The sequence below is a fragment of the Clinocottus analis genome, unplaced genomic scaffold (assembly GCF_023055335.1).
Source record: "Clinocottus analis isolate CAN_PGR_092001 unplaced genomic scaffold, fCliAna1.0.p SCAF_11, whole genome shotgun sequence".
Lineage (NCBI taxonomy): Eukaryota > Metazoa > Chordata > Actinopteri > Perciformes > Cottidae > Clinocottus > Clinocottus analis.
Genome location: NW_027175832.1, coordinates 2,137,965 through 2,150,371, shown reverse-complemented (window position 1 = coordinate 2,150,371; position 12,407 = coordinate 2,137,965). Strand labels below are relative to the sequence as shown.

Sequence of the window (12,407 nt, the reverse complement as noted above, 5' to 3'; positions counted from 1 at the left end):
TTTTTGTTGCAGATTCTGATTCTTTAGGTCCTAATCTTTCCAAAAAGGTGTCTTATTGACGCTCCAGGAGGCGTTTTTGGGACATCTGGCTCATATCATGCTGGATGTTCATAGTTATGATCAAAATATCTTTTAAAAGTGATTTTTTTTTGTTGCAGACATACACTTTTTCCCCAAGACTTTGCTGAACAAATACATACAAACCCGGCTGTTGAGCGGCAGCGCCCCCTGCTGCTGGAGCTGCTGCACTGAGCCGCTCCGCAACATCCGCAGCAGCGCAGCAGCAGCAGCAGCAGCAGCAGCAGCGCAGCAGCAGCAGCAGCAGCAGCAGCAGCAGCGCAGCAGCATCAGCATCAGCATCAGCAGCAGCGTCTCTCCACCGGGACTGCCTCTCCTCCGAGGCAGTGTGTTGTGTTACCGTGACACGCAAAGACCAACCGTCTGCACACAAAATGGTGAGTACACACTGAGCAAATACTCGCAGATTATTGCATCTTTAGCGGGTTGAAAGCGGGCAGTCAGCCGCCTTCAGCATGCAACTTTGAACGTTTAGTTGCGATGCATGCGGTGCAACAAGCTGCAATGAAGCTGAGTCAGGTGTGTGTGTATGTGTGTATGTGTGGGTGTGTGTGTGTGTGAAAAGGATGCCGATGCTCTGGGTCATGTGTGGTCAGGACATAAAAGGCTCTGCAGGCGGTGTGTGGAAACACACGCAGCTGCAGACAGGTGATAAGATAGCAGGGCCTTTGCGCTGCCTCACTGTGACGTCATAAATCCTTTAGCATCATGCTGCTGCTGCTGGAGCATGACCGCACAGATACCGAGTGTCAACACACTGAGGATGACGTCACATGCGGACACGTCCACTTTCCATGCGGGGGGAACCATGTTCGTGGATTAGATTACAAGAGATTGCGCCATAATCATACACTCTATATCTCACAACATGCCACAAAATATATTTGTACATGAAATACTACAGCGACAACAAGAGCTGCTACAGATTTCGTTTCAATGGATGTTGGTTTATAATGATTTATGGTTATGATGTAATAGCCTTTGATTGTTTCTGGGCATCCCAAAACTTCACATTGACATTATAACATCAGGACAGAAGGCATGTAACATAAGCAGTGTGTTAAATAAAGCTGCTTGTCTTCATATTAACAAATGAAAGATACACACAGGCCTACAGTGAACATGTGATTTCCCTACAAACTTCTCTTGAAAAGCCTTTCGGCATCTTAAAATATGCATTTAGTCTTTTCTTTCGGTTATGATTACATTACTCAAGTGTAGACCTCTCTTGTGTCTTGTGTTTGTAATCTGAAAGGACCGAGTTTGACCCACATTTAGTGCATGAAAAATGCAATTCAACATGATAAATGTAGATGATTCAAGGGGAGTTATATGAGTTGGACGTGCGGTTCCCTCCTGAAAGGGTTCAGCTCGGCCCATCAGCCGCCGCACGGTGACTCAGTCCTTCCTGATGTGTTGCCCGATTAGGAACTGGAAGGTAAAGTCTGCATGCAGTGCCCACAAAAGAGTGCTTGTTTCTTTTCATTACTCTCTTGGAACGGCTGCAGGGGTCTGAGTGGACATAAATGACTATTATGTGATGAATAAGATGGTTGTAAGTGGACTTAACCCCCGCCAGGTGAACTTCACTGTGGATCAGATCCGTGCCATCATGGACAAGAAGTCCAACATCAGGAACATGTCTGTGATTGCCCACGTGGATCATGGGAAGTCCACCCTGACAGACTCGCTGGTGTCGATGGCGGGCATCATCGCTTCGTCTCGCGCCGGAGAAACACGATTTACAGACACGCGCAAAGACGAGCAGGAGCGCTGCATCACCATCAAGTCAACGTATGTGTTCACGGGTTTAGAAACAGCTCTGTGTTTCCTATTAATGGGGTGAAACTGGTATGTATTTCTCTAATAGAGCAAATAGCCGTGACTAAATAAGCAACGATGAAAGTGAAATGTTGGGTAAGACACACACGAGTTAACACGTTGAAAACTGTGGAACCAATGTGGGCTCCAGACCTCCTCTTCCATGTGTTTGAGTCGTCGTAGGAACCCCAAATTAATTCCAATACTTGTGTTTATTGCATGTATTTGTTCAGTAAAGTCTTGAGGAAAAAATGTATATCTGCAAAAAAGTCAAGAAGAAACCTTTTTGGAAAGATAAGGACTCAAAGAATCAGAATCTGCAACAAAAAAATCACAATGAAACAAAGTCTTGTCCTGTTAGGAAGGAGTTTCTGCCACAAGATTGTCTGAATGGGGCATGCTGGGACTTAAAATGGGCGTAAAAGATTTTCACACAGTTTCCAAAAGGTTAATAGAATTATTAAAACTATCGAAGTAATAACTTAGTAAAGGCAGAACACATGTTTGTACGAGAAAATCCTTATTCAAGCCGTATAAAACTCCCATTTTTTAGCATCCGGAGGATTTTCTACTTCCTTTATTAAATGTTGTGTTCAAAGATGTAGTTTAGTAGAGATGCTGCATTCTTAAAAACACAAAAAACTAAATCTTTTTGAAGCATTTGAACTGCAAAGTCTCCTCTCAGCATGTCGTTTGAATTCAGGGACCATCAGTATTGTGATGACTCAGTTTAGACATTAACTCAGTTGAATTTAATTTAACTGAACTTCCTTTCATCCATCCTGGTCTCTACATGTATTTTAATCAGTGGTAGGTGAACAGTGAGTCTTTTCCTGCCCCCCTCCGTCATGCAGGGCCATCTCTTTGTACTACGAGCTCAGAGAAAACGACATGGCGTTCATCAAACACAGCAAAGACGGAAACGGCTTCCTCATCAACCTCATCGACTCTCCCGGCCACGTCGACTTCTCGTCTGAGGTCACCGCCGCCCTGCGGGTGACAGACGGAGCCCTGGTGGTGGTGGACTGCGTCTCGGGTAATAATGACACCCTCCTCCACCCCCCTTCACCTCCACATCCGCTTGTACTCTTTTCCCAAAGGCTCACCGGGTTGTGTCCCTTCCACAGGTGTGTGCGTGCAGACGGAGACGGTGCTGAGGCAGGCCATCGCCGAGCGCATCAAGCCGGTCCTGATGATGAACAAGATGGACCGGGCTCTGCTGGAGCTGCAGCTGGAGCCGGATGAACTGTTCCAGACCTTCCAGCGCATCGTCGAGAACGTCAACGTCATCATCTCCACCTACGGCGAGGACGAGGGGGGGCCCATGGGGAACATCATGGTGAGGCAGACGCTCGAACACAACTCAAAGACACAACGATGCGCTAAAAAAAGCTGCAAATTTGACTTGTTTTTTCACTCAGATCGACCCCGTCGTTGGGACGGTCGGGTTCGGCTCGGGCCTCCACGGCTGGGCTTTCACCTTGAAGCAGTTCGCCGAGATGTACGTGTCCAAGTTCACGTCGAAAGACGCTCAACTGGCACCGGCGGCGAGGTGTAAGAAAGTGGAGGACATGATGAAGAAACTGTGGGGCGATAGGTAAACGTGACGATCGGCACGTGGCATGCTTCACGCGGCGACTTAACATGAGGCTGAAAAGCAGCATTTGACTACCCTCTGTGGTTGAGAGTTTCGAGTTTGTTCCATCCCAGAAGTGTGCGGCGTTGCACCTGTAGCCACACCCACGTGACGCACAAACCACACGCTGAAGCACACTTCTGCATCAACCCACCAGAGGTCAGCAAAACCTAGATTTTCAGCTGGTGTTAAGTTGCTCTTTAAATCTTTCTGGCACTGGCATATATGGCACAAATAGACTAGGATTATGAGCTAGATGTCAATCATCTGAGTGTCATGATGTTGTGCAATAATTTATATACAGATATTTTGATCCAAATGCCGGCAAGTTCACTAAGACTGCCACCGGTCCTGATGGACAGAAACTTCCCCGCACCTTCAGCCAGCTCGTTTTGGACCCCATCTTTAAGGTGAATGGAGAGAGGGAAAAAAAAATGACATAAACCTACGATTAATATGTTTACGTAAGTAATTCAGGCCTTAATGGTCTGATGACCTTCATGTTAAAAATATATTGAAACCGCCAACATGTAAGAATTTAACATTTCTGTCCTTAGCACCTTATAGTGGTAAAAAAAAAAAAATGGTTGACAGAAAAAGGCATACAGCCAGGAGGCCACTAAGAGGAAGAGGCTGAAAGCAACACATAGACTTTCCACCAGTATTTCTCTAAGAAACTCGGGTTTTTAAAAGAAAGTTCGACTTCGGGATGGAGTTTGACGCCGTCCTTTTCTCTCTGTCTAGGTATTTGACGCCATCATGAACTTCAAGAAGGACGAGATCGCCAAACTAATCGAGAAGCTGGACGTGAAGCTGGACTCGGAGGACAGGGAGAAGGAGGGGAAGCCCCTCCTGAAGGCGGTGATGCGTCGCTGGCTGCCGGCTGGAGAGGCTCTGCTCCAGATGATCACCATCCACCTGCCCTCCCCCGTCACGGCGCAGAAATACCGCTGCGAGCTGCTGTACGAAGGGCCGGGAGACGACGAGGCCGCCATGGGTCAGTGGATCCACCCTTTGCCCTCTGGAGAAGACGTCTTTCATTAAGAGGGAGCGTTTGATGATTTGGTTTTGGGCTGCTGTCTCCTCAGGTATTAAGAACTGCGACCCCAAGGCTCCTCTGATCATGTACATTTCCAAGATGGTCCCGACCACGGACAAGGGCCGTTTCTACGCGTTCGGCCGTGTTTTCTCCGGCTGCGTGTCCACCGGCCTCAGAGTGCGCATCATGGGGCCGAATTACACGCCGGGCAAGAAGGAGGACCTTTACATCAAACCCATCCAGAGGTGAGCATGCTGAGGCCTGAGATGGTGGAAAAGCAGAGAAAATGAGCTTGTTTGGTCTTCTCATACTTTGATTTCTATATCCATTTCCTTCTTTCCCTTCATGCAGGACTATTCTGATGATGGGCCGGTATGTAGAGCCCATAGAAGACGTCCCATGTGGCAACATCGTGGGTCTTGTTGGAGTAGACCAGTTCCTGATCAAAACAGGGACTATCACCACCTTTGAACACGTAGCGTATTGCTTTTCCCGCCCCTATAAATATATATATATATATATTGTAGATTACAGTTATTTATACTGAGTTACGTTCATCTTGGTGACTCCGGCTCTGTCTGCAGGCCCACAACTTGAGGGTGATGAAGTTCAGCGTGAGCCCCGTGGTCCGGGTCGCCGTGGAGGCCAAAAACCCCGCCGACCTGCCCAAGCTGGTGGAGGGGCTGAAGCGCCTGGCCAAGTCCGACCCCATGGTGCAGTGCATCATCGAGGAGTCCGGGGAGCACATCATCGCCGGAGCGGGAGAGCTGCACCTGGAGATCTGCCTGAAGGACCTGGAGGAAGACCACGCCGGCATCCCGCTGAAGGTGTAACGAGCAGAACCGAGACCTTTCTGTATTAAACTTTAGCACTTAATGTATACTCAACTATGATAACAGCAGAGTTTGGGGGGAAAAAAACGCTCAATTTCATAAGAAAAAGAATGATTCTTTCAGATTTTAGGAGATTATACACAACAAACGCGCATTTGTACGCGTACTCTCTATTTTGACTCCCAGTTTCTTCGTCTGGTTGCAGAAATCCGACCCGGTCGTGTCTTACAGGGAGACGGTCATGGAAGAATCGAATCAGATGTGTCTGTCCAAGTCCCCCAACAAGCACAATCGCCTCTTCATGAAGTCCCGCCCTTTCCCGGACGGCCTGGCGGAAGATATCGAAAAGGGGGAAGTCAGCCATCGCCAGGAGCTCAAGGCCCGCGCGCGTTACCTCGCCGACAAGTACGAGTGGGAGGTGACGGAGGCCAGGAAGATCTGGTGCTTCGGCCCGGACGGGAGCGGAGCCAACCTGCTGATCGACATGACGAAGGGAGTTCAGTACCTCAACGAGATCAAGGACAGCGTGGTGGCCGGTTTCCAGTGGGCGACCAAAGAGGTGGGCAGTACATTTTGAAATGATTCGACACAATATTGTGTTCTGATGCATGAGGGTTGAGTTAGTGAGGCTGCGGTGTCTGTCACCGCCACGCAGGGCGCTCTGTGTGAGGAGAACATGAGGGCGGTGCGCTTCGACATTCACGACGTGACGCTGCACGCGGACGCCATCCATCGCGGCGGTGGGCAGATCATTCCCACGGCCCGCAGGGTCCTGTACGCCTGCCAGCTCACCGCTCAGCCGCGACTCATGGAGCCCATTTACCTGGTGGAGATACAGGTGTGTACGGAGGCAGGCTACCTCGAAATGATGCCTTGAGACAACAATGTGGAATTGTGCAATTGTAAATGACCCCCGAATCAGTTTAGTAAATCTTTTTTTTATTTTTATACTTCATATTTTATAAATTACGTCACTCAAAAGGTAAGAAAAAATACAAAAAATGTGTCTATCCAAAAGGAAAAACACACAGACACACACAAAAACAAGCAGCTAAATGATTAGAAGAGTAAAGATATAATAATAAACAAGTCAATGGAGTCAAACAAATTCATTCCAACATACAGATATATACAAAATAATATATTCAATGAGTTCTATTCATAAACCCGTGAGATTTGGGAGTAAATCTATGAATAATATTAAGTTTCTATTATAATGTATATATCTGCACAGACTACGCTGATTACGTCAAGATCAGCAAAGATCCCATAAAAGGGAGATTTGTAGAGTGACTTCAGGTTCCAAATATATATATTTCTTCATGACTGTACCATGATGGGGTTGTGCAAAAGAAAATAGTTGAATGTGAAAAACGCGCTTCATGTCCGGCTGCTCGGCGTCTCGTCCCCGCAGTGCCCGGAGCAGGTGGTCGGCGGCATCTATGGCGTGTTGAACAGGAAGCGAGGTCACGTGTTTGAGGAATCCCAGGTGATCGGCACGCCCATGTTCGTGGTGAAAGCCTACCTGCCGGTCAACGAGTCCTTCGGTGAGTTTGTGTCTCAGTCCTGCGTGATGACTTCATGTTGAATCGGTATGCGCAATAACATTTTTCATTATTTAATATGAGTCATTGATTTGCTCTCAGCTCGTCGTGTCCTTACTAATGTCACTATTTAACACATTAGCGCGTGTCTGTACGCATTGCCTGCAGGGTTCACGGCTGACCTGCGCAGCAACACTGGCGGCCAGGCCTTTCCTCAGTGTGTGTTCGACCACTGGCAGATCCTTCAGGGAGACCCCGGCGACGCCGCCTCCAGACCCTTCCAGGTTGTCGCTGAAATCAGGAAACGCAAAGGTCTGAAAGAGGGCATCCCCGCCCTCGACAACTACTTGGACAAGTTGTAAACGTTGAGTCTGGATTATTTAGCACCAAATCAATCACGAAACCCTAAACCCTAAACCCCGTGGGCACTTATCAAATGTTTTGCACAGGCTTAGAGATACACGAGTTGTTTTGACTTGACGGAGCAGAGACGAAGCTTTAAGCTTCTGTTCGTAGGCTAAAGTTCATTTCACAGCTACAGTACACCAAGTGCCTAGGGCCAGCGTTTTGGGGGACAATTGGATAGCTGTTCTATACCTTGTTTCCTTCCTTCCTTCACATCTCCACCCCTGTACAGTGCACTGTGATGCTGCTGCAATAACGTGTATTTAAATGGATCATGGACTGATCACACCATGAAAACCACAATAAAGTGTTACAGAATTCAAACTCCCTGGATTGGACCTTTTGTTCAGGAGATGAAATTATATATATATATATATATATATATATATATATATATATATATATATATATATATATATATATATATATATTCCAGGCAACCACCAGAAACCGGCGTTTGTGCCGAGTGAAACATTTAAAAATTGGGTTAAAACCCAAAACATGGAAAATCTGCTACTTATCTTAACATTTTTTGTTTAACAGATAATAAGCAGTACTTGTAAGACTATTAAATTGTATAATAAGAAAGCTGAATCATAGCAAATACGCACATCACTTTTAATGTCTTGATTTAATTACCTTCTGGTTTTTTCAGTTGCATTATTATGATTGATTCATATTCTTGCTATTTTTTTGTTCCTATTACTTCTGCATTGTGGACTTCCTCTCACCTTTTAGTTCAGAGGAAATTAATAAAAAGATCCAAACAAAACCGTGTCAGTTTTTAAACGTTAAGGCGATGGACAGAGCTGGGCTGTTCCCGTTTCTCTACACTTCATGCTAAGCTAACCGGCTGTGGGTTTAGCACAGGCTTATATTCAGCAGACAAATAGACACTCGTTTATTCTTTTTATTTTCTTTCACCTGATTAGTTTTGCTATTGATTAAGTGTTTTTTTAAGTGTTACTCGTGAGATGAGTTCTTTTCCAAAAACACAAACACCAGTATTTGTTTCACGCTTTAATCAATAGTGATTTCAAGTTACATATATAATGTTAATAAATGACACTTTAATATACAACCCTTTAAATTCCACACCAAGAGGGAACGCTCTTCCATCCACACTTTTTAAAACAAAGCTAAAAAGAAACTTATCCGAAGAGTTAGTGTGCATCCATAGAACAAACAAATGAACATATGCAAGGCCGAGAAGTGCAAGGTATCTTGGGAATAGGCAACTACCAAGCAAGGACACAAGAAATCACAGATTGTACTTTATGTAGAAACCTGGAAATTGCTTATCGATCATGTTGTTAAAGATTAATACGAAGTCTGGTTCAAAGAGTCTGACGCCTAAGAGGTCTACTGGTCTATGGAAGTTACAGCTGACGTGAAATTGAGTGAAGTGCCGGTCTGTACCGAGCGTTGATGGGGTTCTTGTCTTGGCAAACCTGTACATTCAGACAGTTTGCGACTCCTTTGCGCTAATTCTGCAGAGTACAGGAAGGGGAATTGTACAGCTTAAGTAGAATTCAGTGTCAAGCTTCATGCCGTCGAACCACAGCAGTGACATCGATACTGTGGGAAAAAACATGAGAGAGGCTCCTCCCACTTCTTTTCCTCCCTTGTGGAGTCGGTAACAGTCATGTCTGTCTCAGAGGCCGGCGTCACTACAACACAAAGGGATGAAAGGAAGCTGCTGATAAAGAGAGGCAGCGTCTCAAATGACAAGCTACGCCCCATGTAGTGACCTACATTGCTTTTTTTTTTGGGCTATTTGTCTTCCCGTGTGGCCAACAGTAGTGCACTATATGGAGGGAACAGTATGATGTCCGAGAGATTAGTCCCCAGAACGGCTGCTGAGGTGTGGCCCCGCGCTGGTGTCAGGTTGTCACATTTGATGGAAGATTTTTGTTTTTTTTCAATGTCAAGAGGTGACTATGTGTAGAAGATGACCTCGGGAATCTGTCCATCCTCTACAGAAGTGCCGTTGTTGTTGCCCGCCGCGTAGCAGAAGGTGAAGCACGTCTTCGTGCCAGTAGATGACGACTCGTGCGTTACCTTCCGCATGCCCTTCGTCCCATAATGAGAGTCTGGGCCCTGCAGGACAGACAGATGGACAGACAGACAGAGTAAAGCCAATGCTGCATGGTGACAGATTAGACATTCTAAAATTTCCATAAAGGGAGAAAAGAAACAGCTGAAATGTCAATTCATCGATTCTCATTTAACAGATTCTTCTTTCATTACCATTAAATCAAGCATCTCAGTTTTCTTTATCTTTTATGAGAGAAGATTTGTATATATTTAGATATGTGCAATGTAAAAAAGGCCCTTAAAGATTGTGCATAACTGAATACTATTCTCACTATCTTTGGACATTTTAGAAACCAAACGATGAGGGTAATAATCATTAGTTGCATATTTTCCTAGACTGTAATGAACTCATTGAAAAAAAAGCATAGTGCTGCATGTGTACAACAAATCACAGACCTTCAGTGTAGCACAGGCAGTGTAGTTGACGTTGGGTAATATCTCCACGGGTTCTTTGAACATGACTCTGAAGGTGTTGGATGAGCCGTCACAGCTGAAGCCCGTATCATTCTGGCCCAACACCGTGTTGCTGTCTGTGTGAATGATCTGCATTGAGAGAAAAAACAGTCACAAACATCCAAAATATGTTAAAGTACATGCATACGACAAATCAGAAACACTTTGTGAAGGGTTCAGGGTCCACACCTGTATGTTAACTTGGTAGTCTGTGGGTCCGTGTATCGATCCGTAGAGACCGAACCCAACCACAAATATCCTTCTGTTTACTGAGAACCTGGGAGGGAGAACAGAACGGGAATGAGTGTGTGATATAACTGTGTGGAGATGAATGTACAATGGTTGTGTTCATAGACAAGTAAGCTGTAATTGTCTTTCTAAACTGCTCTGCTCCTCACTCACCGTATGCGGTCGCTTGTCCCGCTGTAACCCCAGCGGCTCTCCACCTGTCCGAAACGTGTGATGCTGCACTCCTTCCCGCGGAGGCAGCAGCGAGGCCGGTCAATGAATTCAACGCGAGGCTTCGGGTTTACAGTGAAGTGAAGGAAGAGAGTCACCACCTCTCTGTCGGTCAGAATACTGGACTGGGCTGGACCTGAAGGGGGGGGGGGGGTGAAGACAGGACCCGAGGACAAGGATCAGGCTCGGAAGCACGGGATGTGTGTGTGTGTGTGTGTGTTTAATTGTGTTTCTGTTCACCTGCAGCAAACTCCTCAATGGTCATGAGAGGGAAGCGGATGAGTGTGAGAGCTTTGCCCAGCACTTTGCGTTTGTTCTCGGGTGTGGGCTGCAGCTGCTGCCTGTGAGTCTCCGCATCCGCCCAGCGCACCGAAGCGCCAAACAAACGCACCTCCCTCACCCCGAGAGTATCTCTCTCCAACACTGCCACCAATGTATCTAAAGAGAGGGAGAAGTGGAAATTCAAATGGTCAGTCAGGCCAGTATTCTGCAAAAAAAAAACATGCAGAAATTATGACATTCACAAGGCGAAATTACCCAAATCTACATCTGTGAAACCCTCAGCGGCGAGAGCGTCTCCGGTGTTCTTATCAATGTTCTCTAGACAAAGGCTGGCAAGCTGCGGCTCATCAAACAACCGTGCCTAAAGCAATGAACACACCACAAGTTGAAGAAGCATTTCACACCAACATACACTTGCACATGCATGAACCGGTCTACGTTCATTGATGCAGGACGCAAACCTGTGTGAGCAGCATGAACGCGTTGTCCGCTCTCAGGTTCTTCTTGAGGAACTCCACACAGTGAGCCTCCAGCGCTGGCACTGCGTACTTCTTAGCCGTATATAGTGTAGTCATCACCGTCTCGGGCCCAATCTGGACTTCATCAGAGTAGAGAAACCTGCAGTGGGCCCACAAGTTATATCAGCAATTGCAAACTCCCATTTATTGATTGATTTATTGATTCATATGCTGGATGAATTCTAATCATATAATAAATACATGTGTTGCATTGTCTGTGGTTAGTTCCCCCTGCAAATTCTTGCCATTTCCAAAATGCTGTCATGACAGAAATAATTAAATATATATTATTTTTTTTAAACGCCCACTTTCAGGTCCCCCAAACCATCAGTTTAAACGGCACGCCCTCGGCGCGCTGCTTACTTCAGCAGGGCCAGAAAGGCAGCCGGCTCCACGTCAGGAAGCTCGATTTCCGTCGAGGTCGTCGCCATCCCGCCGTTGAACATGGCATCAAACACTGCGCTCCCCACAGCCAGAACAAACCTGACAACGTCAACAATCAGCAACAGCAGAAAAAAAAAGTCTTTCCGCTTTTCAGTTTCACAGTTGGCGAGCTAATATTTTTTGCACGATGCGACCTGCGGTCTTATTAACGTTACCTGTGCGCAGGTATCCTCTGAACCCCCATTCCTTTGCCCACCAAAAAATGAACGTCACTCAGCACCTCGTTGTTGAAGAGGAAGGCAAATCGCTCCTTGACGGTGCTCTTCGTCGCCTGCCAGTTGTACACCGGCTCTCGGTACACCAGCACAGACGCGGCCGCCGGAGTGGCGCTCGGTGCCCCCGACGCCGACGCGTTTGACGCCGCGGTGGTTGCCATGTTGGACGCCGGGGTGGCCATTACTCCGGCTGCCGCAGCACCTGCCGCAGCGGACTGCTGCAGGGAGTTCTGCGCAGTCGGCTGAGCTCCGCTCGAAACACCGTTGCTGTCCCCCCCGCCAGGCCCCAGCTGCGGGTTGGGACGCCTCGCCGCTCCCTGCGCTCCGCCGGCGGCACCGCCCGCTCCGCCGTTGGACGCCGGCATGGAGAAGACGCTGTTGCTGGGCTGGCTGTTTCCCAAAGGACCCGGCCCGGAGAAGTTAAGGCACGGAGGCCTACCGCTGTTGTCTCCAGCAGCCATCTTGAACCTAGTGTAGGCGTAAACAACACTCTTCGTCGCTTTAAGTATTTCTCGTGCTAGACTGTCATAGCGGCCAGTAGCTGCCCCCTGGTGGCTACTATTGGGACTACAGCGTGCTCCCC

At 47.1% G+C, this 12,407-nt stretch overlaps 2 protein-coding genes across 3 annotated transcripts; one reads left to right on the top strand and one right to left on the bottom strand.

Annotated features, from left to right (window-relative positions):
- Positions 1-375: 375 nt before the first annotated feature.
- Positions 376-7,719, top strand: eef2b (eukaryotic translation elongation factor 2b). Of its 2 annotated transcripts, XM_068571055.1 has the most exons (14): positions 376-455; positions 1,658-1,872; positions 2,754-2,935; positions 3,027-3,238; positions 3,321-3,496; positions 3,840-3,945; positions 4,280-4,532; positions 4,624-4,819; positions 4,926-5,049; positions 5,159-5,401; positions 5,613-5,966; positions 6,063-6,245; positions 6,822-6,954; positions 7,120-7,719. In XM_068571055.1, the coding sequence occupies exons 1-14, from the start codon at positions 453-455 to the stop codon at positions 7,311-7,313; spliced, it is 2,574 nt and encodes an 857-aa protein (XP_068427156.1). In that variant the 5' UTR covers positions 376-452; the 3' UTR covers positions 7,314-7,719. The 2 variants fall into 2 exon arrangements, with proteins under 2 accessions (XP_068427156.1, XP_068427155.1); XM_068571054.1 differs by lacking the exon at positions 376-455 and having other exon boundaries at positions 1,568-1,872.
- A 644-nt stretch (positions 7,720-8,363) lies between these two features.
- Positions 8,364-12,306, bottom strand: LOC137782039 (BTB/POZ domain-containing protein 2). The gene is made up of 9 exons (XM_068571112.1): positions 11,765-12,306; positions 11,529-11,648; positions 11,109-11,265; positions 10,903-11,008; positions 10,606-10,803; positions 10,309-10,501; positions 10,096-10,183; positions 9,850-9,996; positions 8,364-9,456 (listed from the first exon to the last, which is right to left on the bottom strand). Exons 1-9 carry the CDS (start codon positions 12,283-12,285, stop codon positions 9,295-9,297), a joined length of 1,692 nt encoding a protein of 563 aa, XP_068427213.1. The 5' UTR covers positions 12,286-12,306; the 3' UTR covers positions 8,364-9,294.
- Between the last annotated feature and the right edge of the window lie 101 nt (positions 12,307-12,407).